At 46.4% G+C, this 16,431-nt stretch overlaps 1 protein-coding gene across 1 annotated transcript in view; it reads right to left on the reverse strand.

The window, feature by feature from the left end:
* Positions 1 to 16,431, reverse strand: part of Nuak1 (NUAK family, SNF1-like kinase, 1) — a 71,106-nt gene that overhangs the window by 10,676 nt on the left and 43,999 nt on the right. The window contains exons 3-4 of the mRNA XM_013017911.1: positions 12,525 to 12,676; positions 11,144 to 11,209 (exon numbers count right to left, since the gene is read on the reverse strand). Coding sequence (XP_012873365.1) covers positions 11,144 to 11,209; positions 12,525 to 12,676 — 218 coding nt within the window. The remainder of the gene's footprint in view (positions 1 to 11,143; positions 11,210 to 12,524; positions 12,677 to 16,431) is intronic.

Raw genomic sequence — 16,431 nt, forward strand, 5'->3', positions numbered from 1 at the left:
TCATACAGACACAATCACCTACATGATAGTCTAAAGAACACAAAGGGTACAGAAGTCTTTATTGTAGAAAATGTGTTCCAAGACCCCCAATAATTGTGTTGCCTACAGTTTTGGAGTGCGGTAGTGATGATAAAGATGAACTTAAGCTGGGCGCTGGTGGCTCATACCTGTAATCCTAGCTACTCAGGAGGCTGAGATCTGAGGATCATGCTTCGAAGCCTGCTCAGGCAAGAACTTCTGTGAGACTCTTAGCTTCATCTCCAATTAACTACCAAAAAACTGGGAGCAAAGCTGTGGCTCAAAATGATAGAATGCTAGCCTGAAGCAAAATTGCCCAAGGACACAGGCCCCGCATTCTAGCCCATGGCTGACAAAAAAATGAAATAAAAATTAACTTATTTGGTCCTATTTGAGATAGAAACTATGTCTGTCTTTTTTCTATAGTTAAAAAAAAAAGACAACCAGTAAATGCCTGAAACTTCAGACAGTACTGTATCCTATGCATCCTATGGTTTTTAATTTTTTCTTTTTCTTACACATCCCATTTTTCATACATACATTCCTGATAAAGTTTAACTTATAAATCAAGCATCATAAGAGACAGGATCTAAGAACTGAAAAAAAAATTAACAACAGACTCTAATAAAGTTAGCTGTTAATATCACAAGTCTTGCACTTTGGTGCCATGATTAAGCAAAATAAGGGCCATGTGACCAAATGCACTACAATATCAGGACAGTCAATCAGATAAATGAGACAACTAGTCACAGACAGACGGGGGGGGTGGGGGGGGGGGGGGAGGGAGATGAGGTGTAGCACAGACAATGGAGACACACTGCACATAAGGATGATGCACTTTCCAGGTAAGATACAGTTGGAAGTTTACTCCAGAATGGCAGCAATTTAACATTTATGAATTGTTTATTTTCCATGTAATACTTTCGGACTGTAGCCCACTAAAATCATGGTAAGTAACATCTCAAATGTGGGAGACTACACATAACTGTTCATTTAACATTTGTCCCGCTATGGCCTATTCAAAAATCACACCACACCCACCATGTCGTCTATATCACGAGGTGGGAAATCCTGACTTTCTGCACTGACACCACCACCTTTGTATCTGCTTCACTCTGATCAGAACTATCTTTAACCCGGTAGGACACAAGGTGAGATACATAGGGGCACTGGATTTTGAGGCACCCTATTTCCCTGTACACTACCCCTCTTTGTGACTCTGTAATTCTGGGCCTCAGTGTATCCACCTGCAAATGGGAATCATGATCCCTACCCTGTTCTAGCTCAGGAGATGATTGTGAAATAATAATAATCAAGTTGAGACCATAAATGCAAACATGTTTCAAAACATGTACACTTCATAGCAATGTTTCACCTAATCTTGCTTCTGTTCTATTCCATACTCTTTGGCACCAATCTCCTCTTTGATTGCTTCAAGTATTTTATTTATTTCCTTGTATGTGTGGATGTACCTAGTATATGACGCATATAAGTACAGACACATTTGTACTCCCTACACATATGCATGAATATTGATGCATGTATATTCACCTTCCCTACCAGATTCTAAGTCCTGAGGCAATTGGTAGGTTCTACACCTTCCCCACCCCCATTTCTGTATCATCCCCTGCTGGGCATCAGCCCACAACAAACATTTATCACAACAGCATTATCTATCCTAAAAAGCCCAAGATACCAATAGATAATGCAAAAGAATGGCAGTGGACTATAAACTTTTTATAATTACCACCTATTCAACAAATTCCAATGATCAGACACGGTTACATGCTCTAATCTCATCCTATCAAAGACAATGTGGCTATGACTGTGTGAATAAGCTTCTTACCAATCAACTTTACATCTAAAAGTGCTCAAAAACAGTCTAGTTCACATTATGGGTACTTTTAAGAATGCATTTTAAGAATGCATTGCACTGATGAGGAAACAAAGGAGGGAGGGAGACAGGGCTACGCCTGCTAAGTCTTGTAAATAGTAAGCCGTGATGGAGCTATAAGCCACGGAGCCCTTGGATGAATGATTTGGGTATTTCACTTCTGTGAAGCCACGCCCCCCCACAAGCCCCACCCTCCTGTGGATTCTCAGTTCCCCAACCTGATTTCCATTTGCAGCTTATAAATAGGCTGGGTGGTTCACAAGCCACAAACACAGCAAACAGCCCAGCCTGAATACCACCAGAGCCTCTGTTTTGAATGAAGCCCCTAGAAGCAGCCGATTTGGTCACAGTTATCCTTGAATGAAGAGAATGTCATTGGAAGCAGCTGGTGTATAGCCACCCTCAGAAAAGCACATTCTCAGAGCTCAGATTGCACTTAATTGCCCTGAATTCCACTTGCTTATCAGGCGCCTTTCCCTCCCCACCCCAGCCCCGGCCCCGGCCCCCCAACATACACACAGGTTTTCAGGAAGTTGGTTGGAAGCTTTATGAAGTGTGTTCTGTCAATCAGAAGAGGAATGGTATGGCTGCAGCTCTGAGGATCATAACAAGTCCCGAGGCTGGTACAGCTAAAGCAGACTCAGCCACAGCTCAGGAAAATCCACCCCCAGCAGCGTGTGCATTGTGTTGTCTGGGACACGCTGGTGCTTCCTTCACACATGTGTGTGAGAGTCCCCGCTGTGTACACACGCACCACCAGAGCTGGGCACCCTGGCTATGTGGAGCAGCCGTTGTGGAGAAGTGTGTTTATGTTATGACCCCCTCCCATCCGCACAGACCGATGTTTATCAGCCTCTCCCCGTAAAGCTGTCATTGCCGAGGACCCAAGATTAATAGAAACCTAGATTAGCCCATGTTCTTGGCACTTGAACAGAAAAGCAATATTAATCAAGACACTCATAGACAGAGACAGAGAGAGAAACCCGGGCAGTGGGTGGGGTGGGGGGGTTCTCAAATCCTAAGCCTTTCAAACCTGGGCTTTAGTTGTTAGGATTTAATGCCACAGGGAGCTTATGTGTAACCGTTGGCCCTTTAGAGGCCTCAGTTTTCTATGAGGGATGGTCGGAAGAGTCTCTACCCCTATAGTGTTTAATGATAAACAATACAACAGAAATAAGGATGCTTACAATAATAGACACCCAATTGGAACTAAATCAGTTTTCCTGCCACCTTTTTGATTCAGATAGCTTATTTCCTGATACCTGAGACAGAGTTGATCTGAACAGTGAAGAAATGGAGAAGGCTTAGGCGCCCGTGAAGGAATTGCACGGCTTTGAATCACAAAAGGAAGAAGTCATTTATTTGTGAAATGTTGTTCCAGTCCTTCCGATTAAAGCCAGGAGAAAGCCTTGTTGGGAAGGGGGGGGGGGACATGGGGAGGGGTAGGGAGGGGCTTTAGTATCTTTAGTAGCTCTCCATCAAACCAGAACACTGAAATTCCACTTGGTCCTACTTGGTTTCTATTATGTTTATTTTTGAGATTATGTTGTCTCACCACACTGGTTTTCAATTATAGGCAAGGGCTTCTTTTCCTTATAATTATTACTTTAGAAAAAAAAATGACTTGAAGTAAATTAAAAATCTTAAGCCAGCCTAGGAAAAGGGAAAAAAATAATGATAATAATAATCCAGGAAGAATGAAAGCCAAACTGAAATTTGGGAGGTATTCAATTCAAACAGAATAAGACAAAAATAATCATATGTCAGAATTATTTTCCACATGAAAGAACCTTAAATAATGGTAATCCCACCCTTTACTCTGGAAATGAAGCAGCTGAGGGGTCTGGGCATGAGAAGCTTTGCTAAAGGTCAGGAAGATGAGATGCAAGCCACAGGCCAGTGGGTCTTGCCTAGCTGTCCAGTTTCTCAGCAACAGAACATCAGCTATACACCGAGGTCATTGTTTTCCAGCAAAGAGGCCACTAGGCTTTGCTTTCAGAGCAGCACTTTGCTGCCACACCAGTCAGCTTTAAAGAAAGGTGCCTCACTTCTATTGTTGCTGGTGCTAAGTTGTTCCCTGGTCCCGTGTTTGTTCAGAAACATGTTTGTTCTGTCTCTGCCCTGCACTGGGCAGCAGTTCAGCCTCTACTCTTGCTTAGGGATAGAGATGGTGAGGCTCATTCCTTAATGTGGGGGGTGGGGGGAGGGAGGGGAGCAGGAACTTCTGTTACTATCAGTCCTGCTAAGTAGAAATCAGAACTCAAAAGATAAATTAGGAAGTAATCCTTCACCTGTCAAAAGGATTAACCCTACCCTAACAGGGATGAACCTGGAAGGTAGTGTGCTAAGTGAACGAATCCAGGCCCACTGTCTGCTTCTATTTATGTGCAGCCCCTAAGGTAGACAAATTCATAGAGACAGAAAGTAGAGCGGTGGTTGCTAGGGGCTGGGGGAGGGGGAAGCACAGAGCTTAATGGAAGTGGGATTAGGGGGTACGGGAGAGTGGGTTGAACCTCTTCTGTGATGGTTGCAGAGTGAGAACATGTCTAATGCCCCTGTGCTGTGTGCACCAATGTAGTCCACTGGATGTTCCATTACACATAGTAAAATATGTGTAATCATTTAAAAAAAACTAACAGATTAAGCCTAGATCCTGTGAGCAATGAGCTCACCTAGGAAGCATCAGCTTGTTGATGCTAACGCTAAAGGAGGAAGCTGATAAGAATCAACAGTAGTCTGGCACTCACAGGCAGCGTCTAAAAGGAAGTGTGGTGCACTTGACCCATCCAGGTTGGCCTTGTTTATTATGGACCTCCCGGGTAGGACCCACCAAGCCACTGTTTCTCCATCTGCAAAATGACACTCATGGCAGGACTCAGTTCAAGGGTAGAAAAGCCCAGAGAATAGACAGGTAAAACCCATGAAATGGTCTTGGTAAAGAGAACTGTAAATCACGGCCATTGTGATCATCATGGTGGGTGGCTTAACTTTTTAACTGTTTGCTAAACACAGCAAACTCAGAACTGAAGGCACTGGGAGTCAAGAGATCTTATTACTACTGTTCCTGTAGGAAACAAGCATGGCCAGTGGGCGAGGCTGTACTATAGGATGGGAAAAAGAAGGCACTGTAGGGCTTAAGTACTTGAGTTCAAATCCCAACCTCCTCTTTTCGCAGCTCAAGACATATCAGTTCCATCCTTCCCAGGACCAGCAGCAGCAACACCACTTGGGAGCATCTTGGAAACTTGGGTCCCTTACTCTATGCCCAGTTCATAATCTACATCTTGACAAAAAGGCCTAAGGGCTCATTTAAGACATTAGCCTTGTGTTTCTTCATCTTCAAAATGGAGCTGATGATGCTCAAGGAGTCTGGCTGGGCTGGTATAAAACCAGGCAAACTGATACATGCAAAACACTCACACAAGACCCAACACGGAGCAGGCTTTCCATTAGTGTCAGCTATTAAGCTTAAACCTGTTTTGGCAGTGAAGCTTTACAATAAGAAAGGTCATTGCTTTCAGGCGGGGAGGGGTCACCCAAGAAATGGGCTTTCTGTGACTCAAGGAAGACAGCCCATCCCAACCAGGAAAACACGCTTCGCGGCTCTTTTCTGGCCTCAGAGTTGATCACTGTTGGCTTTATCCATGATAGCCCCATGCCTGGGCAGTGAAGAAAACAAAACAAAACAGGGAGTGAAATGATGGGTAGAAGGGACATGGCTTTCCTCAAGAGACCAGGAAAGAGCAATCCACAGCAATCTGGGGAAGCTCTTAATGGAGGGCGCATCCAAGGGCAGCCCTCCTGGGGATGCGAAGGCCCAGCCATTGTTGGTTCACTGCATAACACCACGGCGGCCTCCTCTGTTCTCACTGTTACCCAGGCAGTCTGGCTGTGGGCCACAGGCAGCACTGGGAAAAGCTCATCTGGAGACAGTGTCTGCAAGCCTCCTCCACATGAGAAACAGCTGACAAAAGGGAGGACCAAAGAGGTGCTCAGGTGATGCACTCTCGGACTGAGGGCAACTTCAGGTGGTACGATGGACGGTAGATGGACACTAGTTATTAGCTAGCAGAGCTTCTTCACCGACTCATACCCACCCTGGTTTGGAGACATCCTGAGGGCCAAATGAATGAGGCACCTGGAAGGTCTGACACCGGGCTCTGGCTCCTAGCAGCTCCCAAGCCCTCTTCCTCACCCTTGATGTCCGTCCATTCTGTCAAGCCCCTAACTCATCCTTCAAAATCCAGCTCTTCACAATTTGTGCACAGACCCACATCAACTTCCTCGTTAGCATTTCCACACGCGGGACATGGGCCATCTGGTCCCGCCCAAAGGATACGAGAATGCTTCCTGGAAGAAGAGACACTCAAAGGAACTCCGAGGGAGGGAGGGGGCAAGGAGGAGTGAGAAGGGCATTTCAGACAAAAGGAACCAGATATGGCCACGGTCAAAAAGCCAGAGAAAACATGATGGACTAGCAGGGCTAAAATGCCAGGCAAGGGACCCACTCTGACCATCCAGGCTACCACACACTCACCTTGCACTAGCCTGGCACTGTGCTTTTGTAGACAATTGTACTGTGTAGTTCTTTCTTTATTGCTTCTATTCCTATCTAGAATTCCAAATCCATTAGAGAAGTGCCTTCTTCATTTTATCTTTAGATCTTATCGTTCCTTGTGGCTTATTATTACTGCTAGATTCTGCGTTCACAATGACAGGAACCTGGTTGTGTGATTCACTATTAAATCCCACAATAACCAATACATAATAGAAACCTGGAAATCAATATCGTCCATAGCAGATGTTCAATGAATGAATAAACAATACCTATTATAATGCAGGAATAGATGGATGGTGCAGCACACATGGAATAAAAGTAGACTGACACCCACATAGAGATATACACACACATACACACTTGCACACACAATGGATAAATGCAGGAACAAATGAATTGATGAATGCAGTCCTTACGTGGATATAACCAAAGCCCGGAGGCCTGTGATCCCAAGCCTCCGGCTTATTAAGGCCCCGAGGTTTCTATCTCATCCTTGCCATTCAAAGCTCCTTTTCTTATCCCCAGCAGCTCAGCTCCCATTGTCGCCAGGGGCAGCAGGCCATCTCCCCTATGCCCCTCTACCCTGAGCCCTTGAGGCTTAGCAGATTCCCAGCACTCTTTGAGAAGGTCAGCTGACCCTAGTGCCTGGCCCTCTGCTCCTGGGGAGGCGTTTGTTACAGGAGCCATCTATGGGAATTGTCAGCATTCCATTCTCCCAGAGAGTGGGATGAGAAGCCGCTCCATTTTTTATTAATTGTGAATTAATGCTATGCTGGGTGCTATTTTAGTTCATGCTTCTACAGAGTACGGAATGCAACCCAGAGCAGCACATTGCTTTCATTCCTTCTGCTGACCGACTGCGCGAGTGCAAATATTTTTAGAAACCACACCCTCTCGCAGTGGCCAGATAAATAATTTCCAGCTGAGGGAGTAGCTCAGTAGTACAGTGATTGCCTAGCATGCACAAGGCCCTGGGTTCAAACCCAGCGCAGCAAAATGATGATAGCAACCACAATAAGCTTCCATTGCCGCAGGTGCTTTTCTGCATATCAACATCAAGCAGGGAAGAGCCACACAGCTCAGAGCAAACCTGCGGAGTATGTGACAAGTTCAAACCAATAGCATTTGTTTCTTTTTTTGATAGCCACACAGCTCAGAGCAAACCTGCGGAGTATGTGACAAGTTCAAACCAATAGCATTTGTTTCTTTTTTTGATGCTGGTCCTGGGGCTTGAACTCATGACCTGGGCACTGTCCCTGAGCTTATGTGCTCATGGCTAGTGCTCTACCACTTTAGAGCCATAGCCACCATTTCTAGCTTTTCTTTTTTGTAAGCAGTTAATTGGAGATAAGAATCTCATGTACTTTCCTGCCAGGGCTGGTTTTGAACCACAATCCTTAGATCTCAGCCCCCTGAGTAGCTAGGGTTACTATTATGAACCACCAAACACCTGGACCAATAGCATCTTTTTGTGTGCTGGTACTGGGGCTTGAACTCAGGACTTCAAGCTCTAACTTGGCTTTTTCTACTTAAGGGTGGCACTCTTCCACTTGAGCCACAGCTTTGAGGCTGGTTAACTGGTTAGACTCTCATGGACTTTTCTGCCTCAAACCTGAATCTTCAGCTCTCTGCCTCTTGAGTAGCTATAATTATAGGTGTGAGCTACCAAGGCCCAACTATCAAGGCCACAGTCCTCCACCCTTCCGGGCAGAAGATGGCCCCACATTTGGGGCACTGTATGCCTGTGAGAGGACCTTGCTGCTTATATCTGGCTGGAGGGCAGCTCATCTCTGCCCATGGACTCCTGGTCCAGGCAGAAATAGCCAGGGCTTTCTGTGTACACAAAGGCCAGCTTGTGGCCATGTGTCTGCCTGCTTCTGTCAGCAAGTGCCCTTTCTAAATATGCTTCGGCAAAACGCTGAGTCAGGAAGAGCACAGCCTATATGGCCAGAAGACAAATCAACGCCAGCTGAAACACATTTTAAAAGACCCTGGAAGTGAGTGTTAGATGATGAAAAGACAATGTGCCCGGAAGTCAAACACGTGAGTTCTAATCCAGGCTCATCATTCCTTTGCTTCAAAATGAAAAGGGCGCTCACATCCCTACTGTGTGTCACGCACTAGGTGACAAGCCGGGGAAACTAAGACACAATAATCCAATGATCCACCACAGTCTCTCAGGCATTTCACTTGGGACAACCAAAACAAAGGGGTTGGAAAATGATCATCCTTGTTTCTCCATGCTCTTTAGGATCTGAGGATCAGAGTGGTATTCCTTGAATAGGTAGAGAAAGGAAGAATTAATGATCGATAAAACTGGGAAGGTTTGATTTCTGTTAGGAATGTGTACACTCGTGTGTGTGTGTGTGTGTGTGTGTGTGTGTGTGTGTGTGTGTGTAGTTGCCTGTATAATACATAATAAAATTCTAGACTGAAGGACCTGGTGTCTGGGGAGTTGTGAGGCTCAACATCATTGTCCTATTGCTTCAGCAAAAGAGCCATTCTTCCAGGAGCCTGCCCCATTATCCCCTGCACAATTGCTTTCAGAAGCCTAAACCAGTCTCCTCCTCCATGGGGGAATTCTATGACTCGGCAGGAAGCTATGTGCCTTATCACTTCTGAAACGACATCATGGGGCCAAGAGGTCACATTGTACCACAGAACCCAATCCCCAGGCGAGAGGCTCACATTCCAGGCCTTGTAAAGACTACATTTAGTTCTGAGGGTTCTGGGGGCAGGTGGCAGGCAGGATCAGGAGAGAAAGTCATCAGGGTTAATGACACAAACCTTTAGAAAGCCAGGACCTAATTTTCCAGTCTGGGCCTTCCTACCAAGCCTCAGAAGCCAGTACCTTCACAGGACAGCTAGCTTGCTTCTGGTTCAATTCCTTCTTCGAGGCCGGCCACTGAAGCAGGCTGCTGGGTGTAGTCATAACAATGTGCTATCTGCGTTGACTATAGTTGTTGAAAGGCTTTACATTGGCTACTCATGCTCCAGGACTGCATATGGGGCACACAGTAACTGCTCAGAAAATACTCACTGCAAATAACAACAATAACAAATCCTAACAACAAAACTGGCAGCCCTGGAAAAGTGACATATGCAGAAACTAAGACAGACCAATTTATCCCCAAATCCTGCAATTAGTGAGAGACAGGATTGCAAAACAACCTCAGGCTGACTATTCAACTCCATCACAGTAACTCCTCTTACCCTTAAACAATCACTGGGCTCATTGGCAGCTCACAAAACCAAACATGGAGAAAACCTGATTTCACCCCCCAAAGCAAGCCTTTTTTCAGTTGAGGAGAATGGGATTACGTGCCTTTCCCAATGTCAAATAGCTACTTCACCATATGGCCCAGAGTTATCGAACTCTACAACCAGTGCTCCTTCTAGATAATTCCAGGCACTTCAACAGAAAGGGAGAGTCCCTGCAACTTCACTTCTTGTTCCTCAGGAGAACTGCCTTGACCAACTATGTCCTCCTTACTCTATGGACAACACAGAAAATATGTGACCAAGGTCAACTTCTCTGCAAGAACAAGAGGTCCTGGGGTCACGGCTTCCAGGGACCTCCACAGAATGATGGAGACAAATGGTGGCTGCCTTGATCCACAAACACAATCCAAAGCCCAAAGTAATTAGACCCTTCTAAGAAAGAAAATGGTCCCATCACACACACACACACACACACACACAGCAACAATACCCCCAAAGGTATGAGCTCGTTCCCATGCTTTGTCTGGGGACCAGGGATAAGCCATTCACGTCACAAGTGTCCAATTGGAGAGTTCCCACTGCTGCTGGGAGTGCTAAGGCCATTTCATAATGAAACCCATGCGGCGAGCTCCGTTTATTTTGAAACCCTATTTGCTTATTTTGCAGACGTGATCAAAAGAACATTCAGAGAGCTCCCAGGGAGGCAGTTGAGCCCTGTCGGCCAGGAAAGTCTTCTCCAGCTAGAGGAGCACCCAGCAACAATACTCTCCACAAAAGTCAACTCCATCACTTGCCTTTTTCTCAATAGAAAACACCACCAATAGCTTTTTGCAGCATCTCCCACCAAATACTTCAGCGGGGAGACTGGGAAATGATGGGGGAAAAAAACAGAAAAGGAACAATACATCTAAAAGAAGTTAGAGCCCTACAAGTAACTCCAGTAAACTTGGGTTGGTGAGGCACAAATCTCAACTCTCCCACTAACTTCGCCTCGGGTTACTGTGCATAAGTTCCTTGATTTTTCTGTGTCTCAGTTTCCCTGTAGGTAAAAATGACATAAACAAAACAGTACCTATCTCACACAGTGGCTCTTAAGACAGAATTTAAGGGGTGGCTACCAGGCAAACAGGATGTAAGGCTCGCAGGAAATATTTGTAAGTACTTTTATGTTATGGGAAAGGTTATGAGCTTCCTGAGGACAGAAATCTTAATCATTTCTTTTTATCCCAGCAGGAAGAGTAGAATCTGGCATGCCGTAGCAGATCAATTAATGCTTGTGGAATTTAACTTTCTGAACTGGACTGAGTATAAGCAGGAAGACTCTTCTGGAACCTGCTGCCAGCAGAGGGAGGCCATTACGGCATTTCAGACTGCAGCCTTGTAAGCGAAGCCCCCACTGGGCTGGAATACCTAGACCCTGCCTATCAATCCACAAGGCCAGGGAGCTTTACCTTAATATTGCAGTTGTCATCAAGCAGTATATTTTCCAACTTCAAATCCCGGTGGACCACGCCGTTCTACAATGAGAAGACAGGAGAGCACTGAATTTGGGAGCCACCGAAGGGATGAGAGGAGAGGGGAGAGGAAGGAGGAAACGTCTGACAGATGAAAGAAATGCCCCAGCCCTGGTGGTCTCCACCTCCATCCTTCAGGGCTGTGCTGGCTGTCAGGAAACTCCCCCACCAGCGCCCAGCGACAGGACAGCATTAGTCACTTGCTGTGTGGTTAAGGGAAAAATGACAGGAATCCCGGCCCCCCCAGAGCTTGTAGAGCAGCAGGGGGATTCTTTGTCGGGATGGGATTCTGCTGTCTGAGACAGGATTCCCAGGCCAGCGGCAGACTCGAGAGTGGGTAGCTGTCAGGCCTTGCCTGCTTTTGCCTGTCTGTTTTTCTGCCTGCACCTCCCATACTGGGGAAAGGGGCCTGGACCAATCAGTCACATGAAATGGATTCAGATCCATTCTGAGGGTAACCAGGGTACTTCCTCTTAAGTAGCTGGCTGGAAAAGACTTTGAACGTTCCTTTCTTGCTCAGCATCAGCTGGGACTAAAACAGGTGACTGTGGTACTACTGTGTGACCTCATCTGGCAAGGCTGGAGGCTGAACTTGTATCTGGTTCCACGTGTATCTCTACTATTCTCTTCCTCATCCAAACCCTTGTGATGAGCTTTGAATTCAGGAATACATAGTCTCCTAGAGGAGAGGCCTCAGCCCAAGTAACTCGAGTTTAAACACAGGGTGCTGTCTGGTTCACGTTATTACATTCCTCAGTCTCTCTTTTGTGTGTGCATGTGTACTGGCCTTGGGACCTTGTACTCTCACTTAACTCTCCATGTCCAGCTTTTGGCAGGTTAGTTGGCGCTAAGAGTCTCATGGACTTTTCTACTCAGGCTGGCTTCAGCCCATGATCCTAAGATCTCAACCCCCTGAGTAGCTGGGGTGATAGGCATAAGCCACCAGCACCTGGCTACATTCCTGGTTTTCATACTAAGGTGGAATGAGTCTAAGAAAAACTTCATTCATCCAAAATCCACTTTTGTACATTTCAAGTAATAAAAACATGGTCTGGGGTCCTTGGTAATGACCAAGAGGATCAACTATGACATAGCGTGTGGTCTGAGTCATGGTGGTGCACAGAGAGGTCAACTACTGCTCACATTTGGGGTTTGCTCAGCACTTGGGATTTGAGCAATGACCATTTTCTTCTTTCTAGTTTGTAAAAATCCCCACACATACTACAAAGAACAGATTTCACTTTTTTAATAGGAAAAGCATCACAGGGCGCCCTGGGAACCAACTGTGGTGGGAGCTACCGGCCAGGCAGGGTGGTACCTTGTGACAGTAATGCACGGCGGAGACTATCTGCCGGAAGAAGTGTCTGGTCTCCCTCTCGCTGAGGCGTCGCCGCTCGCTGATGTAATCGTACAGCTCCCCTTTGCTGGCATATTCCATGATGATCACAATCTTATCTTTGTTCTCAAACACTGGAAGGTAGGGGAGAGGGGGACAATCAACAAGGATCCTGTTGACCCAGCAAGTTCAACTCATGAAAGATGATGGCGACGTCAGAGCAGGTGGCCATAGGGGACGAACCGCTTCTGAGGGATGAAGGCACAGATGGGCGTATTCCCCATCCCGAGGCCTTGGACAAAGTCTCCAGCAAGACGCACAATGTCCGCACCGTTATGGTGACTGGATGTCACTGCGGGAAATGCGATTCTTTTCTGACTACCTTTGCCAAGATCATTTCTCGCCTCTTCCCATCAGTCCAGCTCTCCTATGCATCAGATAGCGGGCAATAATCAAATACAATGATCATTTAGTGCCTGTTTGGTTGTGGGTATTTTGTAGGGGGGGGATTTTGTCCTCTCTTTTGGGGTAAAGGTTGAACTCAGAGCATCATGCCTCCTAGACAAGTGCTCTACCATTTGAACCACACCCCACCTCTGGGCCTTTTAGTTTGCTTCAAGATAAGCTTTTTCTGCTTTGGCTTGACCATGATCCTCCTACCTCTACCCTCTGAGTAGCTGGGATTACAAACATGAGCCATTAAGCCTGGCCATCTATTAAGCATCTGACATAGTCAGGTCGATGACAGATCTATTGTGACTCTAAAACAAGTACCTGATTTTGGCATCTCGCTGCTCAAAACTATCCAGACTTCCCATCTCACTTAAAATAGAACCATTGTTTCTTAATGTGGTCCATCAAATCCTGGACATGGGCCCTTCTTTGCCTGATATCACTTCCATTCTGTGAATCCATGTCTCCCTGACTCAAATGTAAATTAGGGCTGGTCTATAACACCCGCTGCTGATGTATGACCAAACAGAATGGTATATGGCATATTGGAAGAGCTTAATTATTTATTAAATGAGGAAACTCAAACTTGAATGCATATTAGACAATAATAACCCATCACATAGCACTTCTTGTGTACCAGGCTCATAAAGATATACAAACTCATTTAAACCTCACACTTCATTGTGCCACTTGAAAAAAAATGAGGAAACTGAAGCCTGTAGAGATTATGACCTCCAGTTAGGCTCCAAAACTATTGGCTGCTTCTTACAATCACATACACACACATCTGCACACTCACACACATGCACACATGAATATCCACACTTATATGCACACACACACGCGCACACACACACACACACACACACACACACACACACACACACACACAGCTGTTTCCCACCTACCTGCTCTCCTCTTTGCCCTCACCGACCTGTCATGGAAACTAACTCACAGGTTGCCCTGGACTGCACTTTTATATCTCTCACCAGTTGATACTTAGCTCACAGTACTTGCTAATAGTGCCAACTTCTTTCCTACATTATATGTCCACTCCCCCAGCCTGGACTGTGAACCAAGACTGGAGGAAACCTTCATTTGTGAACCAGATATTCTTAAGTAGGATCCCTAGCTCTGTCCCTTTCTTAATGGCCATGTGATATTGAGTTCCCGTTCTGGGCCTCAGTTTATACAACTATAAAATGTGAGTAGAATTCCTAGGTCCTCCTTGGAGTGCTTGGGGAGAATTACCGACTGCAGGCGAGTAAGTGTTTACAGCAAAGCCAGCTCATACTCGATAATGTTAACGATTACTGCTGATGTCAGTATTATTAGACACACAATGGGGACAGAAATAGACACATGATACTCACTGAGAACTGACTGGCTTGGGTCCCCTGTCCTCCCCCACATTGTCACTGGTTACTAGAAGCTCAGCAACCCACCCCACCTCCCACCACACACACACACACCCCTGTCTCTCCCCACTCCAGTTCTTCTTTGGCTCCTTCAAGTCCAGCCAAACCCCTCTGATAAAATGAAGGAGGAAAGGCAGGCAAGAGGAGAAGGGACTGCCAGATAAAACTGGCTGCCCCTGTGTCTGCTGGCCTCGCTGTACCCTGCTGCTTCGGCTCCCACCAGGAGTTAGCTTGGTGTGGGCTTCGCATTAACAGCAAACTCTGGAAACTGGAAAGGCTGCCTTGGGATGTGTGGCTCCGGCTCCAAACTTGGAGTGATGCACCCTGGGGAAGCAGCAGGTTTGCTCACTTTAAGTGGGACTAGAAACAAAGACCTCACACCCCCCAGAGTGTGGCCCATCCTTAAAAGGAACCAAAGCCATTGACCTGTCATGAAAGGTGGAGTCACTTGCTCACATAGACACAAGGACGGTCCCAGCGATGGGGTTTTCCTCTTCCCAGCTGGTTGACTTGCCACCATGGAGCCAGACAGGCAGGGAACAATTTAGTTCTATTCAGCCCAATACAACCAACTCTTTCCCATGCAGCTTCCATTAGGAAGGTCTAGTAGAGACTCCCTCTAAAACACATCACAAGTCCATGCACCTGCGTCTTCTCTACAAGCCCGGCAGGTAGGTCTCCACCTCCTCTCTCACCGCTGTGCTGACTGGATTGTGTGAGGGCTCTGCACAGCACCACAGGCACATTCTCCAGAACATTCCCCACAAAGCCATCTGGAGGAGAAAGTGTGCCATGACCAGACACAGGTAGGATGTTTGGAAAGTGCCAAGTCCTGTCCATGACCGCCCTTGGACAGCTAGTCCTTCACTCAGTTCTACAGGTAACCTGGGCCACATCACATTCCTGCTGACACCAAGAATAAATCTGGACTCAGCCTGGGAAATCCTAGATGAATGAAAGGACACCTGAGTGATTTAAAAAAATCACCTCTCATCATCATGGCTGAGCAGCCTGATCAGAGAATTGAATCAGCCAAGCCTGGCTCTGGGACACCACCTGTCCCCCTCGCAGGAAGGAACACAGTCTCATAATCATAACCCTACATGTAACCTGACAGGACCTAAACGTAGATGCTGCGTTCTAGACCAGAAGCAAGAGGATTCATCAAGGAGGCTATGTGATATTTGAGGTGTTCTTGAGCTCTTCCTTAACGTCAGTAACACATATTACAGACCTACTATGTTCCAGCTCTGGGAGAAAAAAGCTGACTGGGTGCAGCTAAGTTCACCATAATTACCATGGTCACAGAGGCACAGGCTATGCCAGAACTGGTCTCGGACAATCTGACGGCAGACTCCCAACTCTCAGCCCTTCTATTACTATTCCACAGACAACAATCAATCTCCTCACCGAGCTAATGAGGCTAAAACTTTCCAAACACAGGGAGCTCGCCATCAGCGCAGTGCCTTGGCCAGTGCTCAATACACAGAAGCTATTCTCATCATTCCTTCACCTGCCTCTGGGGCAAAACAAAATCCTAAGAGTTCTCCTTGCCAGCCAGCAGCCTTTGAAACATGCCACGCATGTTGCAGAACCACAGCGTTTTCACGTAGGAAGGGACTAGTGATTATACTTTTTCCAGAATAGCCCAGGATGTTAATGTATAAGAGCAACGCCTTGGGAACTCGCACTAAAGAATCACCAGCTTCTGATCCTTCAGCCCACAGCTCCCTGCCCGTGGCTCAGGCCACTGTTAGCCAGCGAGGTGGTAGGAACACTCTTAGCCATTCTTCTAGCAAAATGGGCTCCTTCCCCTGGGCACTTTTACAACTGGTTATTTATAAGCCCAGAAATCTTGTCTGTGTTTATGTTATTAGTCACTAAGCAAAAGCCTATTTTCCACCACTTGGGAAGGGTTTCCTTTCTGAAAAATGAAAGCTTGTGTCTCTTGGCCAGACAGCTTTACCCAGAAGGTCAGTGGCTCTAGAGTGGTAAGGAAAACTATGGCCCTTGACATA

This window comes from Dipodomys ordii, unplaced genomic scaffold, assembly GCF_000151885.1.
Source record: "Dipodomys ordii isolate 6190 unplaced genomic scaffold, Dord_2.0 Scaffold3, whole genome shotgun sequence".
NCBI lineage: Eukaryota > Metazoa > Chordata > Mammalia > Rodentia > Heteromyidae > Dipodomys > Dipodomys ordii.